The 23,602-nt window shown below is 34.5% G+C and overlaps 1 protein-coding gene across 1 annotated transcript; it reads left to right on the forward strand.

The window, feature by feature from the left end:
* The first annotated feature begins 519 nt into the window (after positions 1-519).
* On the forward strand, positions 520-16,756 carry LOC149145596 (actin-100-like). Its single transcript, XM_089452502.1, has 4 exons — positions 520-669; positions 7,496-7,802; positions 14,945-15,558; positions 16,691-16,756. Exons 1-4 carry the CDS (start codon positions 520-522, stop codon positions 16,754-16,756), a joined length of 1,137 nt encoding a protein of 378 aa, XP_089308628.1.
* Positions 16,757-23,602: the final 6,846 nt, after the last annotated feature.

Consider the following 23,602-nt stretch of genomic DNA (forward strand, 5'->3'; position numbering starts at 1 on the left):
GTTTCCAACATTTTCAATATAGCACAAAGACAAGTCAAATTATATCTACTTTCTTTGATGTCCTTTATCAATCTCTCATGGAAAAATATAACAATGACCCAATTCACCATGGCCCTACCTTGAAAAGTAAGTGCTTTATCCCACAAAAGGATATTTTGGATCCGAGCGCTTATTATTTAAAAAAAAAATGTCTAAGAAAATGATTTAATATGGGGTAGATAAAGAAGCACATGATTATCATTAGAGAGCATTCGTGTGGTCACCTCCAGTTCTGGGTTCTTTGGATGGAGATAATATGGTGACACATTTAAATGGGGCACATAAAACGAGGTGCCCTCATTGCCTTGTTTGCACAAGTGTACAACATTATAAAACATAGAAAAATATTGAGAACCTGAATGTTCGTTTATGATAGGTAGGGTACATGATACGATCCACCAGTTGTGATGAACTGTTACTCATCCCAAGAGAAATGCCATCAAACCATGATGTTGCATCGAGCGAGTGGGGGGCACATTAATGGATAACTGCACTAAATGGGCACAAGGTTTCCAGGAACGTAAATTGGTTAAAGCAGTTTACATAGCCGGTAACAATACGGCACTGATGGAACGCCTGGGATGGCTTCCGAACATGCACATTGGCCCAACAACAGCAGAATCGTGGATGGTATAACTTGTTACAGGCATTCAAACAGCCTATTATCCAAGACAAGCTCTGCGAGTGAACTTTTTGTCAACTGTCAAATATTCTATTCCATGTTTTTAAAGAATATTTAAAGTGATCCTAACACCTACTAAGGCTCATGTCGTATTATAATTTGTGGTTGGCCTGTCATGACTTACAAAAGTATTGTATTCCATGTTTATGGATAAATATTTAAAGTTACTTGATTTCATCTGGCGGTGTTTAGTCTGCAAAGAGCTTCAAATAATAGTGAAGTTAGATTCTCCCCGTTCAACTTTCCAGATATACATCAAGTTTCGCTTTTGTTTCGGCAAAAAATTCGTTTCTTGTTATGGGCAAAACACATGACGACATCAATATGCTTTACGTGCTCTTAAATTCTATGTTATCATTTTCATGGTTCGACATTAATGTGGTTAAGATGAAATTGATTAAAAATAAAAATAAAAATATCATTTTTGATAGTTTGATATTAATGTGGTTAAGAAGAAACAGATTGAAGGTTAAAGATTTTAAATTTTCATCATTAAAATTGTATTTTAAATTTAAGTTCACGTAATTATGTTAATAAATATAATTCATATATATCATAAAAGCTAACTTCCTTAAAACCTAATTAATGAAAGGGAGACTCAATATGCGTGACAGGGCTCACGAAACAATCAATCCAATGAACATACAGATTAAATCAATGTCGGTTTTGGTTAGTAGCACTGCGATTTCCCCTCAGTCGCACCCAAACCACAGGACGATTTCGCCTCAATGGTACCCTTCACTCAGCTTACAGGATTGATAGCCATGCAGCGCTAATACCATGTCAAGAGTTGCATAGGGAAGATATGAAATGACAAATCAAAACAAGAGGAGTTCACAGGTGCGGATCATCAAAAACTAACTCAAGAAAAACGCAGCATTAGCTTCACATTAATCTTCAATATTAAATAAATACAATTTATTAGAGACAACAAATCATATCCCAAGAAAATAAAAACTTAATAACTATAAAAAAAAAATTCACAACTACGTAACAGTAATAACCTATTCTCCATTAATTCTCACACTTTCAACCGGATTCTACTCATGCCATTAATCAATACGAACAAAGGCTAACATATTCCTCGGCCGTTGTAGCCATCGCAGTGGCGGTGGTGAATACATCAGCCGAATATTTATGTAGCCATGGCAGTGGCAATCAGACATACATCGGCGAAATATTTATGTACAAAAAGTTTAAATCTAAAGTTCACATTAAAAATGTAAAATACTTTTTAAATTTGTCTATACAATCAAACTATTAATTCAACATAATCACTATATGTCACTACGAATGACATAATAATGTGAGCCAATTACAAATTATTATTTAAATCCAACCTTAACCCAAACTCAACTTAAATTCGATTAAAGCATAATAAAAAGAAAATGTAAATGATGCCTCGTACACAAAATTTTGAGGATGCCGGCGACTCAATGTGTTAAGAAAGCCTTCAAGCCAATCGCATGTTTTTAAGTTTGGGTTGGCCCTGCCAAAAATTATTGTTTCGTACAAAATGGAATGTTACTATTTATAAAAAGACGAAGTTTTCATCTTAATTTAAGGATCACTTACCTTGCAAGAATTCCCCTTTAGTGGGACATGGCTTGAATTCGTATCAATAAAAAACGTCGATATATTTGGAGTTTAGCGTATGGTATTGATGTATTGAAGTTATCTATTCTCCTCCATCTTGCTCGCATAAGCCGTTGTGCCTGCTTGAATCATGAAAGTTCAGGGCCAGCGTAGGGAGACTCCCCTCACTCTGGATCAGATTGCGGAGTTACTAGGGCTTTTCGTTGGAGTGCTAGTATTCATTGGCCTTCTTGGTGTTGAAATATTAATTTCCCTTGCTGCGTATTGTTTCCAGAAAACCAGTACGCTTCCCAGCACAAATTAAAACAGCAGACACATGGACAGCAGTTTTGCCAAAGCAATTTTCCCTGGAGCAGATAGAGTTGTGCGATATGGATGGGCAGTTGTTTGATTGAATGTACAGGCCTGCAGCAAATTAATTTGACGCGAAGTAAAAGATTTTTGTTTGACCACCAGTTTTAGTGAAGTAATTGATGTATTTATTCTGGTTGACAGAGTTGGTAAAAATAGTAAACAGCAGGTTTTATTGCGGACATGGAGATTGTACCGCAACATCCAGAAATCTCAGGAATTAGATTTATTTGTCTGCTGCTCCATACCTTGTCTTAATTTCCAGTCTTGTCATAATAATTTTAAGTAGTTTTTCTGTTATTGCGGACATGGAGATTGTACCGCAACATCCAGAAATCTCATGAATTAGATTTATTTGTCTACTGCTCCATACCTTGTCTTAATTTCCAGTCTTGTCATAATAATTTTAAGTAGTTTTTCTGGTGTGCTGTTTTAATGTAATGAGCAGCAGCATAGAAATAGAGCGGGAGTAGTTTTAATCTCTCAGCAATATAGCGCAGCAGTGCTTGAATGTGATTGTGTGCTTGAGAGAACAGCAGAAGATGCTACAGAGCAGAAGCAGCAACAAAGGCACATCAGTGCAGAAGAGTAGACACAGCAGAGTAGACGCAGCGGCGTGAAGAACAATGTAAAGAGATGGCACAACAGTGCAGAGGAGAAGACACAGCAGTGTAGAAGAGATTGAGGAGAAGACGCAACAGCGTAGCAGAGAGCATAAAGGGAAAAATGCACAGCAGTGCAGATATTTGAATGTAATTTGTTTTCTGATTGTTTGCTGTGAGAAAGGGTAGAAACACAGCAACACAGTTTTTATTGTTTGCATCTGAAATGCAAGTGAGGCACAACAGCAGTGCGAATGTAATCAATGAAGGGGAGCACACAGTGCGTATTTTTGTTGTTAAATGTGAAAGGAATGCACAGCAGCGCGAGAGCAATTTAAGAAGTTATTTTATGCACAGCAGTGTAGTGATAGAGAGAGTGCTGAAACAACAGTGCTGAAATAGCAGTACTGAAACAGAGTGCTGAAACAGCAGTGCTGAGACAGAGTTTTTGTAATGGAATATGCAGCAGCATAAATGTATTAAAAGTTTTACACACAGTAGTGTAATGTTTTTCAGGAGAAGACAGACTCTGTAATGCACATCAGTGCAGAGATATTACAGCCTGAGTGCCATTGTGAAGAGCAGCACGAATGAAGAGATTTTTACACACAGCAGTGTAAAATATCAGGCAGACACAACAATGTCAATTTGGACAGATTGAAGTGCCTCTGAAGCAGGCATGTTGGAATCCCTCTGTTAAGAGGTAAATGTTATTTGTGTGGAACAGAAGCGTTCATTTGGTGAATCCCTCTATCAAGAGGAAGGTGCTTTTCAAGCACAGTGTTTGGTGAATCCCTTTATCAAGAGGAAGATGCTTTTTTAGCATAGATTGGTAAATCCCTCTATTAAATAGGAAGATGTTTTGTAACAGCAGTTGTGAAATCCCTCTGTGTGAGGAAGACAAATTTGTATCAGTTAGTTTATCGTTCATAAATAGAAGTTTCTTTCTGTGCGTTGTTGTTACACCGTAACTCAAAAAATACTTGACGTCAAAAATTTACGTTGCTGCAACACCACGAACAGCGTTGCTGCAACACAAGTTACAGCAACTGAAAAAAAACTGCGTTGCTGCAACACCATTTCCAACAAATGATTTTCAGTTTTCTGAGTTTAAAAAAAACAGTGTTAAAACAGAGCATTTTTTTTACTGTCTGTTATGGAATTTATCATAAATGCCCAACATGGTATCAGAGCATTGTTCTGCTCTGTTGAATTTTGTTTGAAATTATCAGAAAATTCCAACGTGGTATCAGAGCTAGTCGAGGCTCTTTGAAGTGTCAAAGAAGCTGAAGGAAGGATTTATTGCAGTAGCAACTTCTCCAGCGGCGTGAAGACTCAGCCAAGAAAAAATCCAAGGTATTTCTCAAGAATTTTTGTGTTGTTGTTGAAGACAGTCAGTGAATTTTTTTTTACACAGTCAAGTATTGAAAGAATGGCCAGCACCTGCGTGGGTATGTTTAATACCCAGCTCCCACAGCTCAATGGGAAAAACTATGACTATTGGGCAATAGTTATGAGAGCTTTTCTTTTCTCAGAAGATTTATGGGAATTTGTTGAAAATGGTTTTGAAAAACCAGCAAATGATGACGAGTTTAATAGCTTAACTCAGGCAGAGAAAGAGCTATTGAAGAACTATAAGAAGGAGGATGTTAAGGCCCTCTACTTCTTGTATCGAGCAGTGGAAGAGAGTGTGTTTCCAAGGATAGTAGCAGCTAAGACATCCAAAGAAGCATGGGAAACTCTCAAGGCAGCCTATCAAGGCATGGCGAAAGTGAAGACAGCAAAACCTCAGTTCATTGAGGAGAAAGCTTGTGATGAAAGCTTAGAGAAAACAGTGAATGATAAAAACTGTTTGTCTCATGATGAAGATGATGAGGAGGTGGCTGAAATGCATCCCCAAACAGCAGCGCCAACACAAGGACAGCAAGAGACACCCTTGAGGAGAAATGAACAAGAGGCAACAAATGAAGGTACGAATTCTTTGTTTGCTTTATCTAGTCATGTTGATGACCCTGTTCATTTAGAAGATGGAGTTAAAGATAAGAAATGGACAGAACCCATGAATGGGAGAAAGGAATTGAAGTTCCTTGAAGATCTGTTTAAAGAATATGGAGTTCAATATGTAATTCTTGCCAAGATGGCTGAGATGGACTTCACTGCCAAAACCCTTGTCAATATGACAGAGGAAGAGATTGAAGATTTGATGAAGACCCTGGAAGAACTCTATCATATGGATCTTCCTATAGGGGAGAGATATGAAATTAAATCTCCCATGAGAGCAGAGAAGGAGCAGGTAGCAGATATTCTGACCAAACCATTGGATCAGAAAAGTTTTGAATTTTTGATGAAGTGTCTGGGTATGAATGATAACCCAGCAGTTGAAATTAAAGGAGAGTGTTGAAATATTAATTTCCCTTGTTGCGTACTGTTTCCAGAAAACCAGTACGCTTCCCAGCGCAAATTAAAACAGCAGACACATGGAAAGCAGTTTTGCCAAAGCAATTTTCCCTGGAGCAGATAGCGCTGTGCGATATGGATGGGCAGTTGTTTGATTGAATGTACAGGCCTGCAGCAAATTAATTTGACGCGAAGTAAAAGCTTTTTGTTTGACCACCAGTTTCAATGAAGTAATTGATTTATTTATTCTGGTTGACAGAGTTGGTAAAAATAGTAAACAACAGGTTTTATTGCGGACATGGAGATTGTACCGCAACATCCAGAAATCTCAGGAATTAGATTTATTTGTCTATTGCTCCATACCTTGTCTTAATTTCCAGTCTTGTCATAATAATTTTAAGTAGTTTTTCTGGTGTGCTGTTTTAATGTAATGAGCAGCAGCATAGAAATAGAGCGGGAGTAGTGTTAGTCTCTCAGCAATATAGCGCAACAGCGCTTGAATGTGATTGTGTGCTTGAGAGAACAGCAGAAGACGCTGCAGAGCAGAAGCATCAACGAAGGCACATCAGTGCAGAAGAGTAGACACAGCAGAGTAGACGCAGCAGCGTGAAGAACAATGTAAAGAGATGGCACAACAGTGCAGAGGAGAAGACACAGCAGTGTAGAAGAGATTGAGGAGAAGACGCAACAGCGTAGCAGAGAGCATAAAGGGAAAAATGCACAGCAGTGCAGATATTTGAATGTAATTTGTTTTCTGATTGTTTGCTGTGAGAAAGGGTAGAAACACAGCAACACAGTTTTTGTTGTTTGCATCTGAAATGCAAGTGAGGCACAACAACAGTGCAATTGTAATCAATGAAGGGGAGCACACAGTGCGTATTTTTGTTGTTAAATGTGAAAGGAATGCACAGCAGCGCAAGAGCAATTTAAGAAGTTATTTTATGCACAACAGTGTAGTGATAGAGAGAGTGCTGAAACAGCAGTGTTGAAATAGCAGTGCTGAAACAGAGTGTTGAAACAGCCGTACTGAGACAGAGTTTTTGTAATGGAATATGCAGCAGCATAAATGTATTGAAAGTTTTACACACAGTAGTGTAATGTTTTTCAGGAGAAGACAAAGTCTGTAATGCACAGCAGTGCAGAGATATTACAGCCTGAGCGCCATTGTGAAGAGCAGCGTGAATGAAGAGATTTTTACACACAACAGTGTAAAATATCAAGCAGACACAGCAATGCCAATTTGGATAGATTGAAGTGCCTCTGAAGCAGGCATGTTGGAATCCCTCTGTTAAGAGGTAAATGTTATTTGTGTGGAACAGAAGCGTTCATTTGGTGAATCCCTCTATCAAGAGGAAGGTGCTTTTCAAGCACAGTGTTTGGTGAATCCCTCTATGAAGAGGAAAATGCTTTTTAGCATAGATTGGTAAATCCCTCTGTTAAATAGGAAGATGTTTTGTAACAGCAGTTGTGAAATCCCTCTGTGTGAGGAAGACAAATTTGTATTAGTTAGTTTATCGTTCATAAATAGAAGTTTCTTTTTGTGCGTTGCTGTTACACCGTAACTCAAAAAATACTTGACGTAAAAAATTTACGTTGCTGCAACACCACAAACAGTGTTGCTGCAACACAAGTTACAGCAACTGAAAAAAAAAACTGCGTTGCTGCAACACCATTTCCAGCAAATGATTTTCAGTTTTCTGAGTTTAAGAAAAACAGAGTGTTAAAACAGAGCATTTTTTTTTACTGTTTGTTATGGAATTTATCATAAATTCCCAACATGGTATCAGAGCATTGTTCTGCTCTGTTGAATTTTGTTTGAAATTATCAGAAAATTCCAACACTTGGAAGGGATACGGTGAAAGCAAGAAAGAAGAGAGCTCATTGGGTTCCTGGCCATGCGCTCATCCTCACTGCTCTGACCATCCAGGTTATCAACTTGCTGAATGCAGAAAGCACTTTATTAAAAGAGATCTTGAACAATCCAAAGCCGTTGAACGGTGAGGTAGTCAAGAATAACTTGTACATGATACATAGCAGCAGTCTCATGTTATGTGTGATAGTGGCCTACTTGTTGCCAGGAATGGCCCGTTTCGGCTATGAAGATTCACGGGGGAAATTAACGGCCCTTGGACTCAGTATGTTCGTTCACATTGTCTCCGAGTTGTTCACCGTACATCACCGTTTGGCTGACTCTGGTTTATCTGTCATCTCCTATTCCTTCTACTTTTGGCCACACGCCAAGGAGATTACCGAATACTCGTTCATAGTATCGAGTTTGATAATATCGATATCGTTAGTATGGCTTCTCCTCCTCCTCAGCTCTGCAACACTAGCCAATAAAAGCATCCGGGATATCATCGCTCAAAAAATTCCCATTATTCTAGCAAATCAAGGTAACGATACAGAGAACTCCTCGCAGGCAGTAGAAGATCTGGTGCTCAAATCGTGGATTGTCTCTCGTGCATGTTATCCTGAATCTATTATTGCAAGATCAGTGTTAGCCGCGTCAGCCGCAGTAGCAGTCACAATTTGCATTTTATGTTCAATCGTTGGATGGCTTGTTCAGGGCCCAATCATAGACGTGTTTCCTGGTGTCAAATCCTAGTTAAAATTCATAACAACTAACATGGAAGTTTCATTCATTCTGGTGGGATGGGCAATCATCGGCTGGCGATGTCTTACCTCCGTAGCGTTCTATGGAAGATGGGAAAACTGGAACCCGAATGAAAGATGGTATACCTATTTCCAGGTAGAGGACTTTTGGACCAGGTACATTCTTGAGTTGCAGGAGGCAACATCGAGGAAGGTGAAAAGTAAAGTTGATGAAAAGGTAAATAAAATGATTGGGTCGGAAGGAATAGAAATATGTTTCTTAGGGACATTGCTACGATGTGTGTATTGGCTGCAATTTCTTGTGGTTTACACTAGTAAACTGTGTTGGTTAATCGCAGAGTTTGTGTTGGATAATAGGTGTATGCAGAGAATCTCCTCAAAGTTTTTATCAAAGCAGGGTGAAATTGATGACGATGATAGTTTGATACTAATGTGGTTAAGAAGAAACGGATTGAAGATTAAAGATTTTAAATTTTCATCATTAAAATTGTATTTTAAATTTAAATTCACATAATTATATTAACGAATATAATTCATATATATCATAGAAGCTAACTTCTTTAAATGTATAATAACAATAATAACATAATCTAATATATAATAACAATAGTAACATAATCTAATATAATCTAATGAGAAATAAAACCTAATTAATGAAAGGCAGACTCAATATGCGTGACAGGGCTCACGAAACAATCAATGCAATGAATATACAGAGTAGCCTGAGTCAATCAATGTCGGTTTTGATTAGTAGCACTGCAGAATTAATCCATCCTGTATCAGTATATCTTATGTAGTTATCCTTTTAAAAAAATCATAATAATAACGTCAACATGGCACTCTCAGCAGATTGTTTATGAATGTTGTTTATGGGTAAAGAAGTTTGGTTAGTCGAAACTTTATGGTTTGATTAGAAAGGAAATAGATTCAGTTATTTATTTATTTAATGGTTTTTATTTAGGCAAATATTTGGTGTGTGATAAATAAGTGATGAAATAAATGTTTTTTAAATTTAAATTTATTATTTTATAATTTGAAATTAAAATTTTGTTTAATTATTATTTATATTAGTTATTTGATGATGTATTAGATGAAAAATATTTTTTTTAAATCAATTTTTGTCTATTATATATGAATAAAATCTTAAATCAAAATAAATAATTTGTTTATTTAGGTCTTATAAATCATTGTTTGGTCTAAGTGGACGTTAACGACCATCATCATCATCATCATCATGTAAAATTCAAAAAATTTCTAGTCCAATTCTAATATAGACAATAAACTCTATAAATAATAAATTACATTTCAAGTTTAAAATAAATTTCATAAAAAAATAAAATTATTTTTACTTTATTATTAATATAATTAAAATAAAATTGATTAAATTAGTTAATATAAGTAAATTTTTGGAAAAAATCACATTGAAAAATATTTGGTCGAGGTGTTTCGAACCAACTAGTATGTTTAAATTTATATATTTTAATTTGTTAAATAAGTTTACATTAAATGGTGTCATAAGCAATTTGTTTCCCTAAGTAGGTGGGTGTCAAGTTCTTGGAAACATGTTGTAACTATTCAATGTATGAAATTTATGAAATAGTTTTATATGGTGTAATAGTGACAGCCATTTTCAGCCACGGAGTTAACTTTCAACCCTAAGATTTGAAAAGACGATGAAAGATTGTTTATAGGAAAGAAGATGGAAGATTGTAATTAATTTTATTAACTTACTTGCATTTTATAAATGGGGATTAAGTTATTAAAGGGTTTTTTTTAAGCTATGTAGCTAACGTCCAACCCTAAAATTTGGATTCTTGCTAACCATGTTGCCTCAATTGTCTTTCTTGCTTGCATCTGTATAGTGTTCATAACTAATTTTACATGGTTGAGATATTATATATACATGTCAAATATGTTCATACCATCTTTTATTCTTCATTTTTAAAAAGGAATCTACAACTTGACCAAGCTTGTAATCATGTGATAAAGTCAACTTCTACTACTACCACTCTAACTTCTAAGCGTGACTACTCAACCCCTACAATAATATAATTAGAAAATTTGAAAAAAAACTTATCACCCTCAAAGTTAATCAAACATTTAACTTATATAATTAATCTCAAAGTTAATCAAACATTTAACTTATATAATTAATTTCAAAGCTAATCAAACATTTAACTTACATAATTAAAGTAGTATATATACATGTCAATATATTCATACCATATAATTTTTCTTTATATTTTGTCTTTTGTTTTAATCTTTAAATAAAAAAAATTAATAACTCGATCCAACTCATAGTTACATGACATCCACTCTAACTACAACCTCTAAGTGTAACTATTTAACCTCATAGGATAACACACAAATTTAATAATTAGAAAATTTAAGTAAAAAACCTCATCACTCACCTCACTTTTAAAACATACACCTCACTTTTAAAACCTAACTTTTAAGACCGTGCCACCAAATTATATATATATATTATTAAATAATTATTATTTTATCTTACTTAAGGAGCCAACATTATGCATTTTAGCGATAAACTAATTTTTTTTTAAATCGACCTTATTGTAATTCGAAATAAACGATAGGTTAATAAACTATATAACCTATTGAATGTTAAAGAGTTGAAATATAACTTATAAAATGTATAGCTTATAACGGGTATCACTTTATAATTATTACGCCGTAAGGCGTTCCTCTGGGAAGAACTCCCCTCGGGTGCCACTCTGTACCTTTTTGCACCATTGATTTCGTTGTTAGACGATGGAATTAATATTCACCGTCTGATGAAAGATGCGGCGCAAGTTGGTGGAGCAGATGCGGTGCAAGATGAAGAATTAGATGGTGTGCATGAAGATGTGAAGAGGGTGAGAGCTGAAACGGTTTGGAAAAAGTTTTATGCTTGCAAACACTCTTTCTCAATGCGCCGATTTTAAATATACATGGTTCACCACAGCTTATGATACCGTTTTGTCGAATTGGATACTGTTTTGTTGGTTCGCCACATCTTACGATACTGTTTTGTTGAATCAGATAGTATTGAAAGTATCATGGTTATTTAATAAGGGATAGCAGATATTTCATAGATCTAGTTTTGTTGGTTCGCCACAGCTTATGAAAAACGAGAGTTGATACTGTTTTGTTGAATAGGATAGTATTGAAACTATCATGGTTATTTAACAAGGGATAACATCTATTTTATAGATCTGGTTCATTTCCCTGCGCTGAAACAAAACATTTCTAAGGGGTTTGAATCATCTTCGGATGATAGTATATTTGTTTCTGTTTGTTTTGGAAGGGCTTTCAATGCAATATAAATATATAAGCTGCCGCTTATGTTTGGTAAATCCAAATTTCTGTTACAGTGTTTTAGCTAGTGACATATATTGGGGAACAGTCCATGCCTATTAATTTTATTTTTCTTGCTGAATGATATCGCAGAAATGTCAATAGATCTGGTTCATTTCCCTGCGCTGAAACAAAACATTTCTAAGGGGTTTGAATCCTCTTCGGATGATAGTATATTTGTTTCTGTTTGTTTTGGAAGGGCTTTCAATGCAATATAAATATATAAGCTGCCGCTTATGTTTGGTAAATCCAAATTTCTGTTACAGTGTTTTAGCTAGTGACATATATTGGGGAACAGTCCATGCCTATTAATTTTATTTTTCTTGCTGAAAGATATCGCAGAACTGTCAATGCCTTTTAATTTTATTTTTTAATTTATAATTCAATTTACAATTCCAATTTGAATGTTTTACTAATGATTTTTTAAATTTATAATTCCGTTTACCATTCCAATTTGAATGTTTTACTTGTGATTTTGCTTTTGGTTTAGTTCCCGTGTTTTGGGTATACATTGCAACTGATGCCATATAGTGTTGATGATCTGTATGAAGAATATGGGGTTCACCTGTATGTGGGATTTGTGGGACTTCTTATTTCCCTGATGAATCTAAGTATTTCTATTTTCTCTAAAATTTAGTTTTTTTGCTATATCTTTTTGTTTATCTGCTTCTTACTGATGTCAATTTTGATTACTGCTCCAAATTATATATGCATTTTGGTGTAGAAACAGACATCACCGCTCCAGATTTTCTAAAGAATTAGCCTCCAAAAGTTATATGGTCTTTCTCTGATAATGGGTATATAGTTACAATATGATAGCTTTCACTGCTCCCGTTATGATGATATGGAAAACAGGTTTTTATTTCCAATCATTATCAGTATGATATGTAAATTTTCCTGGTTTTTATTTCCAATCATTATCAGTATGATATGTAAATTTTCCTATTCTGTACATCTTCCAGTTTATATAATATAAAGCTTTTTTCTCACTGAGAAAAATTCTGGGGTTTAGTATATGTATGCAAAATATAGATTAATTCCGGGGTTTAGTATATGTATGCAAAATATAAATTATAGATATTTGCCGAAGTCTCTTACAAAAGCCCAATTTTCTGAATTTTTGCAAAAATCTGTTACAGAAGTCCAATTTTCTGAAATATTGGCATAAATCTGTTACAGAAGTCCAATTTTCTGAATTATATATTATTTTATATAATAAAAAACATATGTTTTTTCATGCTAAAAAAACTATGATAATGCACTACACATATGATGATGCGAATTTGAATAGCAAATACACAACAACAATGATATTTATTGTTAAAATATTTATTTTTTGATTTAATATAAAATCCAATCATTGAATTAATTATATATATATATAAGAGAAATGTGTGAATTAATTATTTATATATATATATAAAAGAGAAATGTGTGAATTAATTATATATATATATATATATATATATGAGAAATGTGTGGCTCATATAAACCTTTAACCTGGTCAATCATTTATGGGTAAAGGAGCTTATCTGTTGATGGAAATAACTTAGCTACTAATGACGTTGCTATTCTAACATTCGACACCACCTTTGCTGAACTCCCCTCCAGTGCCACTCTGTACCTTCTTGTGCCATTGATTTCGTTGTTAGATGATTGAATTAATATTCACCGTTTGATTCGAAGTGTTTGATTCATTATCCCTCGTCGTGCATCACATCTGGCATCTAGCCGCCCATCGCATCTGCCATCTGGCAAGCATGCACTGCACTCTGAATCCTCCTGCACTCTCTGTTCATTAAGCAAAACCCTCCTGCGCTCTCTGTTCATTAAGCAAAATGAGAAACTTCCAGGATGTGGATATCATGCCCAGGGGATCCATGAGCATCGTGCGAGAAAGCCCTACTGTTGCCATTGTCAAATTCAAGGCCGGAAGTATCGAGTCGGCCCATCACCATACCTTTGGGCATGATCTTCTTGTTGTCAAATTCAAGGCCAGAAGTATCGAGCCGGCCCATCACCATACCTTTGGACATGATCTTCTTTTGTTGTGTCTGGGTGATCCTGTTTGATAAAGTCGGTTTTCACATGGGGTAAGTGGTATCTTAGAATAAACAGGAAGCAACCAAGTGGCATAGCATTGGAAATATGGTAGAAGAAGATATGGCCAGGTCCAAACCCCCGCATATCCTCTAAACCTAGATTTGTCCACCGTTCTTATAAGTTTAGTAGGTTTATTCTAGCGTAAGACAGTAACTGTTAAGATTGAGCCTATATTTCAAAAGTTAAAAATCAAATTAAGTTACAGTTTTTGTTCCCAATTTTGATGGGAGGCTTTCCACACGGCGTATATTTATATCACTTATTTTCGTATGTCAACTCGTGATGGATAGTAGGTTGAATCTATGGATTGTCAAGTCTGTGGCTAGCTCTGGCTAGTGGAGCTTAAGATGCATGCCGTTTTACTGTAGACTGTTTAACGCTTTGTAGTTATTTGATTTTTAAGGTGTACCTCTTTGCATCCAATGTACAATGCTGCAGGTTTTCAGTTTTGTTTAATTTGTTTGCTTTGCTTTAATGCAAGTAAATTGTAATTTATAATTAGATCACTCACGGCTTTAAAAATTTGCCAAAAATCACCAGTTCAAATTGAACATCCTTAAATTTGTTAGATCCAGAGTACTTGGAGCACTGACTTATCATATGTATGCAGCTTATGGAGGATTTTCTTTGTTAACCTAGGTTTTAATTTAGGATGTCTTGAAGCATGCAACATAAGTGGTTCTGAGCACTTCTATAATCTTCATTTACAGTCAAAATGGCAAACAGAAGTTGGCAAGTATTGCAAGAGTCAAATTCTTTTTATTATTTCTTTTGTGAGATTCTGGCATTGTATTGTTTTTATTTTTATCTAATAGCCATTTTATTCTAATTCATTGGTGCTCATTTTTCATGGGCTTTAGCTGTTACCAAGAATATAGATGTCCTATTGCTGTTAATGAAGTCTTCATGCCTTCACAAAACTTTGTTCATTTACGGAACTTCTTGGAAATCCATATCCCAAAGCTCCTAGAATTTCCCTAATGGAGTATACATGGCAAACATCCAAAAGGAATCCCTTGAGCAAACAAATATAAAAGGATAAGTCAAAGTTTTCCAGGCTTGAGTAAGAGACAAGCCCAAAGTTCTCTAATTGCCAGACCGAGTACCACTCTGAGATTGATACAAGTGATGTTAAGCTTGATGCTTATTTTAGTTTTTCAAAACAAAGAGTATGTTTAAATATTTGAATTCCAAATTCTATTTTCAGGTATTGTTCTAGATTCAGGAGATGGTGTCACTCATGTTTTTCCCATCTATGAAGGCTATGCCCTCCCACATGCAATCTACAGAGTGGACCTTGTAGGTAGAGACTTAACTAATGCAATATCAAATATCCTGACTGAGAGAGGTTACTCCTTCACTACAACAGCAGAACGAGAAATAGTTCGAGACATAAAGGAAAAATTGGGATATGTTGCAATGGATTATGAAAAGGAGTTGGAACTGGAAAAGACCTCTACTGCATTAGAAAAGACTTATGAGCTTCCAGATGGCCAAGTGATTACAATTGGCTCTGAAAGATTTAGGTGTCCAGAGATTTTATTCCAGCCTGCTCACATTGGGATGGAAGCTCCGGGGGTGCATGAAACTACTTACAGCTCTATCATGAAATGTGATGTGGATATCCGAAAGGACTTGTATGGTAACATAGTTTTGAGCAGGGGATCCACTATGTTTCCAGACATGGTTGATCGTATGAACAAAGAGATCACAGCACTTGCTCCAAGTAGCATGAGGATCAAGGTGGTTGCTCCTCCAGAGAGAAAATATAGTGTCTGGATTGGAGGCTCCATCCTGGCTTCTCTCAGCACATTCCAACAGGTAGTCCTGCCCACCACATTCTTGAAATAGAAATATGAACTCAACCATATTTCAACACTTGAACTATAATCTATAGCTTAAATATTTGGAATAATGGATCATGAGACTCCAGAAAATAGGCTTTATTTAATTGCCAATTATTTTCATTAGTATCCTTCATGCTTATAAAAAGTATGTTATTGTTTTGAGATCTGAAAACACCTCCTAGGTATTGTTTCTGATAGGGGAAGAAATTTACAACCACACATTTTTAAGTTCCTTAAGAAACATACTTGAGGAGCTGCATCACAAAGCACAGACTTCCTTAGACTCTTGTGTTAGGTCTGACCTATAGTTTTTCCACCAATTATCACCAAGGACTTGCACTGTGCCTCGTCTCCTTGAAACTCCCTTTTCAAAAAGAAAGCTCCCGAAGGGTCTTATCTAAGCAGAGCTCTGGTCTTAGAAGGACTATACCAGGTTGGTGTTAAAGGGTTTTTCCTGAGCTTTCCAAAAATAAACTTCCCTTTGCCAAAAGAAAGGTCCTGAAAGGTCCTATGTAAGTAGAACTTCAGGTCCTGAAAGGTTTTATATAGGTAGAGCTTCAATCATAAAAGCTCAGCCGTTAGTAGAGCTCTGGTCCTAAAAGGCCAGCCTGCTAAGTCATGTCCCAAAAAGACCTTACCAGGTCTTACTTGAGCATGGCAAAGAGTTAGTCCTAAATGGTCTGAGCTAGAATGTTCGATTGAGAACAAGTTGATGTATCCAACTCTGGTATAACTTGATTGACATAAAAAATGTAAGAGGGTAGTCCAGACTCCAAACTGATAATAGAATCTATGTGAAGGGATTGATGCTAGTCATGAACCAATGCCTTTGGCTACAAGTATTCTTTGATTTTATTAATTTAGACAGTGGAACTAGTCTAATAGAAAAAATGAAACCCTAACCTTCGAAATTTCATTCTAATACCAGTTGGACCCAACTCTACTCGAAGATATCTCTAGCTAAGGAACTATACCTTTTGTTGTTTATATTAACCGATACTAAGGTTCTAACATCAAATAACATCATTCTGATTATTTCATATTTGGTTCATTGATTCATCAAATACAAGCTTGTTTGTGACTAATTTCATTGTTGGTTTGTTCAGATGTGGGTAACACGAGTAGAATATGACGAATGTGGCCCATCAATTGTTCACAGGAAATGCTTTTAGTCCATCCTGTAGTTTCCAGTGGAGAGTTCATTGTTTCCTGAATCTTGTTGAGTAGTAATTATTGTCGAGTAGTAGTTATTTTGTGATAAAATGGTTTGCTGGCTCCAGGTTTGTAAAAGTATGGTTGAGGATATTGATTTCGGATTAACTACATACATCTTAGAGACAACTAGATTTCTACAATATGTATGTTTTTGGTTGATTATTATGGTTTGGCAATTATGTAGGAAGGAAAATGGGTTGTCTATTTGTTATTTCTTTTGAGATGCTTGTAACTATTACTTATATTGAACAAATAATATAATGTTCTTTTTGTCTCCTAAAATGTGCTTGGCTGTATGAATTGGTCACTCCATATTAACTTACAGAATTTCAATTCTCATTCTTGGTTGTTTGAATTGGTTACATGTATATTAACTTACAAAATTTCAATTTTCATGAAACAAGTTTTCTTGCCAATACAAAGGCACAATATATGTTGAATTGGTTACATATATATTAACTTACAAAATTTCAATTTTCATGAAACAAGTTTTCTTGCCAATACAAAGCTCTCGGTTTGGGAGCGAATCCCAGAGCAATTTTTTAAAAATATATATATTTTTTATATTTTTTAATTTTTGATACATATATGTCAACAAAAACATGGAGAATGATGAATTAGATATAAAAAACATAAAAAAACATAGATTTATCATTGAACCATATCACATCAATCATCTAGAAGTTATAATCTTCATCAACCATGTCCACAAGTTAGTAACATACATATTACAACTGCAATATATTGAGTCTCATGAATCATGATTCATCAAATTCAATCTTAAAGTTTCAACTTCAAGCTTTCAAAATTGAAAATTCAATATATAACATTTATCATCATTGATCACCAAAGTTGTACATGTAAGCTAAGTTTAACCATTGCAAGAAATAATATCTTAGATATTACTAAGTTTTAACTTCTAACTGTTAACATGAAATGAAATGTTATAAAATGAAACATGAATAATGAAATGAATTAATGAAATGAAACAACTTTAATCTTTCACGAAGCATCATATTCATAATTCACAATCATTACCAATGAGTTATAATTGCCAACTTCAAACTTCAAATTTTCATTGTCACAGTCATATATTGTTTACGAAAAATATCATTATGATATGAAAGAGTCGAGAGTCAAGATTCAAGGACTCAAGACTCAATAGCTATGAAAACTAATAGAAACTAGAAAAGACAAGTAAACTGTAAATCTACATGTGGCCGTTGCCACAAGAGTCTCTAGGAGTATAAGCAGGTCGTGCTTGTCTTCTAGGAGTCTCCCGCACAGACCGACGACTAGAACTAGAAGGCACATGCCCTCCACGTGAGGGTGTAGATGGAGGTGGCGACAACAAAGGAACAAGACTCAGAACTCAAGCACTGCTACTGGATGGTGGAGGTGTTATGGCTGCTAAAACTCTCAATTTCAAGAAGGTTTTGGCATTTTGGAAGTATTTTCTGTGTTGTTCTTTTGGCCAACAAATTTGATTGAAGTGAGGTCAAAAGAACACTAATTTATGGACAAGCACTCTGTAATATTTTGACAACTTAATAGAAGTCTTTGATTGGCATATATATAAATATATATATATATATATATATATATATATATATATAGTGAAAGTATATATGTGTGAGTAAAGCAATTGAAAATAAGAAAGTTCTTATAGTTAAAATATTTCAATAGTGTGTTGCTCAACATTAGGGAGATGTGTAATTCCTTCCATGCTCGTGACACATGTCATGTTTGTATGACTTCTCCACAAAGAAAAAGAATATTTATAACATTTTAATAAAAAAAATAATACATGATATTGTCCATTGTTGAACTTGAAACACTTTTTCTAAAAAACACATTATGGCTAAGACCAATTAAATTATCAAGGAAATTAATCGTGTAATATTACTATAATAGAGATCAAAATTTGTTACTTTTACGAGGTGCCCTAAAGATTTGTTGCAAATGCTGGTCATAATAGGGCTCGCATAGTGTTGGTATTCTAGCCTTTTGAATTCTTATTGTACATCGTAGATGTATTTCATGTCAAATATAATAAATCTCAGAAGGCACTAACTACTGACAGACATTCATTTTGAAGTAATAATGTTACTGTTATGAAATATCTTCTTAAAGTTGCTCCAGAATTTTGTGTCATGCGTACTTTTTGCAATAAACAGTTGGGAAATCCTATGAAGATGAGACAACTCAGGTAGAAATATGCGTGCTTGGAAACAAAAGAAATCATTTTAAAATGCCGTTGGGAGAGCTCAAGAAAATATGTTATCACAAATAGGTTAATACCCATACTATAAAAGGAGACTGGAATTAAATGCAGGGTGCACACCGAATATTAAATGATAGTATCATGTTTAGATCATCTTCTGTATTTTTGCATTTTTTGAGCAGATTCAAATGGACATGAATTTTGTCGGGGTAAAAATCCCAAAAAAGTGGCCCAAAATCTAGTGATAAGGAGGGGAAGCAATGCAGGTAATTTCCACTGCAACTTGATTCCATATTTTTACAAGTTCTTAACATAAATGGTAATTTTTTATTAAATGGCTGCTCACAAGTCAACATCTCTTTCTACCTGTTGTAGAGTTTCCTTAACTTTAATTGACATGTTATTATAGTTAGAAGGTTATTTGTCAAATTTCATATCATAGCTATTTAAGTCTTGTCACAACCTATTGCTTATTTCCCATTTCATATCTATGATATCTTTGTCTTATTGCCGCCTCATTATATGTAATGGTTTTTTCTTCAACGAAAATGGGCACAAAGGTTCTTTAGCCAAAATTTAAGTTTCTTTCACACGCCACACCCTCATTATTTGAGTATCCTCATCCTACAACACCTCCAGAAACAACTTCTACAGTAAAAATGCCAACGGTTGTTTCGTATCTATTAGCAAAGGCTAAAGTGAGAACAAAGAAAGAAACAAATCAGAAAATTGCTATAGCTTAAATATTCTTGAAATAGAAATATGAACTCAACCATATTTCAACACTTGAACTATAATCTATAGCTTAAATATTTGGAATAATGGATCATGAGACTCCAGAAAATAGGCTTTATTTAATTGCCAATTATTTTCATTAGTATCCTTCATGCTTATAAAAAGTATGTTATTGTTTTGAGATCTGAAAACACCTCCTAGGTATTGTTTCTGATAGGGGAAGAAATTTACAACCACACATTTTTAAGTTCCTTAAGAAACATACTTGAGGAGCTGCATCACAAAGCACAGACTTCCTTAGACTCTTGTGTTAGGTCTGACCTATAGTTTTTCCACCAATTATCACCAAGGACTTGCACTATGCCTCGTCTCCTTGAAACTCCCTTTTCAAAAAGAAAGCTCCCGAAAGGTCTTATCTAAGCAGAGCTCTGGTCTTAGAAGGACTATACCAGGTTGGTGTTAAAGGGTCTTTCCTGAGCTTTCCAAAAATAAACTTCCCTTTGCCAAAAGAAAGGTCCTGAAAGGTCCTATGTAAGTAGAACTTCAGGTCCTGAAAGGTTTTATATAAGTAGAGCTTCAATCATAGAAGCTCAGCCCTTAGTAGAGCTCTGGTCCTAAAAGGCCAGCCTGCTAAGTCATGTCCCAAAAAGACCTTACCAGGTCTTACTTGAGCATGGCAAAGAGTTAGTCCTAAATGGTCTGAGCTAGAATGTTCGATTGAGAACAAGTTGATGTATCCAACTCTGGTATAACTTGATTGACATAAAAAATGTAAGAGGGTAGTCCAGACTCCAAACTGATAATAGAACCTATGTGAATGGCTTGATGCTAGTCATGAACCAATGCCTTTGGCTACAAGTATTCTTTGATTTTATTAATTTAGACAGTGGAACTAGTCTAATAGAAAAAATGAAACCCTAACCTTCGAAATTTCATTCTAATACCAGTTGGACCCAACTCTACTCGAAGATATCTCTAGCTAAGGAACTATACCTTTTGTTGTTTATATTAACCGATACTAAGGTTCTAACATCAAATAACATCATTCTGATTATTTCATATTTGGTTCATTGATTCATCAAATACAAGCTTGTTTGTGACTAATTTCATTGTTGGTTTGTTCAGATGTGGGTAACACGAGTAGAATATGACAAATGTGGCCCATCAATTGTTCACAGGAAATGCTTTTAGTCCATCCTGTAGTTTCCAGTGGAGAGTTCATTGTTTCCTGAATCTTGTTGAGTAGTAATTATTGTCGAGTAGTAGTTATTTTGTGATAAAATGGTTTGCTGGCTCCAGGTTTGTAAAAGTATGGTTGAGGATATTGATTTCGGATTAACTACATACATCTTAGAGACAACTAGATTTCTACAATATGTATGTTTTTGGTTGATTATTATGGTTTGGCAATTATGTAGGAAGGAAAATGGGTTGTCTATTTGTTATTTCTTTTGAGATGCTTGTAACTATTACTTATATTGAACGAATAATATAATGTTCTTTTTGTCTCCTAAAATGTGCTTGGCTGTATGAATTGGTCACTCCATATTAACTTACAGAATTTCAATTCTCATTCTTGGTTGTTTGAATTGGTTACATGTATATTAACTTACAAAATTTCAATTTTCATGAAACAAGTTTTCTTGCCAATACAAAGGCACAATATATGTTGAATTGGTTACATATATATTAACTTACAAAATTTCAATTTTCATGAAACAAGTTTTCTTGCCAATACAAAGCTCTCGGTTTGGGAGCGAATCCCAGAGCAATTTTTTAAAAATATATATATATTTTTATATTTTTTAATTTTTGATACATATATGTCAACAAAAACATGGAGAATGATGAATTAGATATAAAAAACATAAAAAAACATAGATTTATCATTGAACCATATCACATCAATCATCTAGAAGTTATAATCTTCATCAACCATGTCCACAAGTTAGTAACATACATATTACAACTGCAATATATTGAGTCTCATGAATCATGATTCATCAAATTCAATCTTAAAGTTTCAACTTCAAGCTTTCAAAATTGAAAATTCAATATATAACATTTATCATCATTGATCACCAAAGTTGTACATGTAAGCTAAGTTTAACCATTGCAAGAAATAATATCTTAGATATTACTAAGTTTTAACTTCTAACTGTTAACATGAAATGAAATGTTATAAAATGAAACATGAATAATGAAATGAATTAATGAAATGAAACAACTTTAATCTTTCACGAAGCATCATATTCATAATTCACAATCATTACCAATGAGTTATAATTGCCAACTTCAAACTTCAAATTTTCATTGTCACAGTCATATATTGTTTACGAAAAATATCATTATGATATGAAAGAGTCGAGAGTCAAGATTCAAGGACTCAAGACTCAATAGCTATGAAAACTAATAGAAACTAGAAAAGACAAGTAAACTGTAAATCTACATGTGGCCGTTGCCACAAGAGTCTCTAGGAGTATAAGCAGGTCGTGCTTGTCTTCTAGGAGTCTCCCGCACAGACCGACGACTAGAACTAGAAGGCACATGCCCTCCACGTGAGGGTGTAGATGGAGGTGGCGACAACAAAGGAACAAGACTCAGAACTCAAGCACTGCTACTGGATGGTGGAGGTGTTATGGCTGCTAAAACTCTCAATTTCAAGAAGGTTTTGGCATTTTGGAAGTATTTTCTGTGTTGTTCTTTTGGCCAACAAATTTGATTGAAGTGAGGTCAAAAGAACACTAATTTATGGACAAGCACTCTGTAATATTTTGACAACTTAATAGAAGTCTTTGATTGGCATATATATAAATATATATATATATATATATATATATATATATATATATATAGTGAAAGTATATATGTGTGAGTAAAGCAATTGAAAATAAGAAAGTTCTTATAGTTAAAATATTTCAATAGTGTGTTGCTCAACATTAGGGAGATGTGTAATTCCTTCCATGCTCGTGACACATGTCAAGTTTGTATGACTTCTCCACAAAGAAAAAGAATATTTATAACATTTTAATAAAAAAAATAATACATGATATTGTCCATTGTTGAACTTGAAACACTTTTTCTAAAAAACACATTATGGCTAAGACCAATTAAATTATCAAGGAAATTAATCCTGTAATATTACTATAATAGAGATCAAAATTTGTTACTTTTACGAGGTGCCCTAAAGATTTGTTGCAAATGCTGGTCATAATAGGGCTCGCATAGTGTTGGTATTCTAGCCTTTTGAATTCTTATTGTACATCGTAGATGTATTTCATGTCAAATATAATAAATCTCAGAAGGCACTAACTACTGACAGACATTCATTTTGAAGTAATAATGTTACTGTTATGAAATATCTTCTTAAAGTTGCTCCAGAATTTTGTGTCATGCGTACTTTTTGCAATAAACAGTTGGGAAATCCTATGAAGATGAGACAACTCAGGTAGAAATATGCGTGCTTGGAAACAAAAGAAATCATTTTAAAATGCCGTTGGGAGAGCTCAAGAAACTATGTTATCACAAATAGGTTAATACCCATACTATAAAAGGAGACTGGAATTAAATGCAGGGTGCACACCGAATATTAAATGATAGTATCATGTTTAGATCATCTTCTGTATTTTTGCATTTTTTGAGCAGATTCAAATGGACATGAATTTTGTCGGGGTAAAAATCCCAAAAAAGTGGCCCAAAATCTAGTGATAAGGAGGGGAAGCAATGCAGGTAATTTCCACTGCAACTTGATTCCATATTTTTACAAGTTCTTAACATAAATGGTAATTTTTTATTAAATGGCTGCTCACAAGTCAACATCTCTTTCTACCTGTTGTAGAGTTTC

The sequence above is a fragment of the Pinus tabuliformis genome, chromosome X (genome assembly GCF_031772625.1).
Source record: "Pinus tabuliformis cultivar Carrire ecotype Pingquan chromosome X, CPIR1, whole genome shotgun sequence".
NCBI classification, from domain to species: Eukaryota; Viridiplantae; Streptophyta; class Pinopsida; order Pinales; family Pinaceae; genus Pinus; species Pinus tabuliformis.

Bases quoted from the DNA above. Each gene is read 5' to 3' on its own strand.
- LOC149145596 (XM_089452502.1), top strand. From the start codon at position 520: ATGGATAACTGCACTAAATGGGCACAAGGTTTCCAGGAACGTAAATTG. The intron at 7,803-14,944 runs GTATGTTCGTTC...TTCTATTTTCAG, and splicing joins ATTAACGGCCCTTGGACTCA to GTATTGTTCTAGATTCAGGA. The intron at 15,559-16,690 runs GTAGTCCTGCCC...TGGTTTGTTCAG, and splicing joins CTCTCAGCACATTCCAACAG to ATGTGGGTAACACGAGTAGA.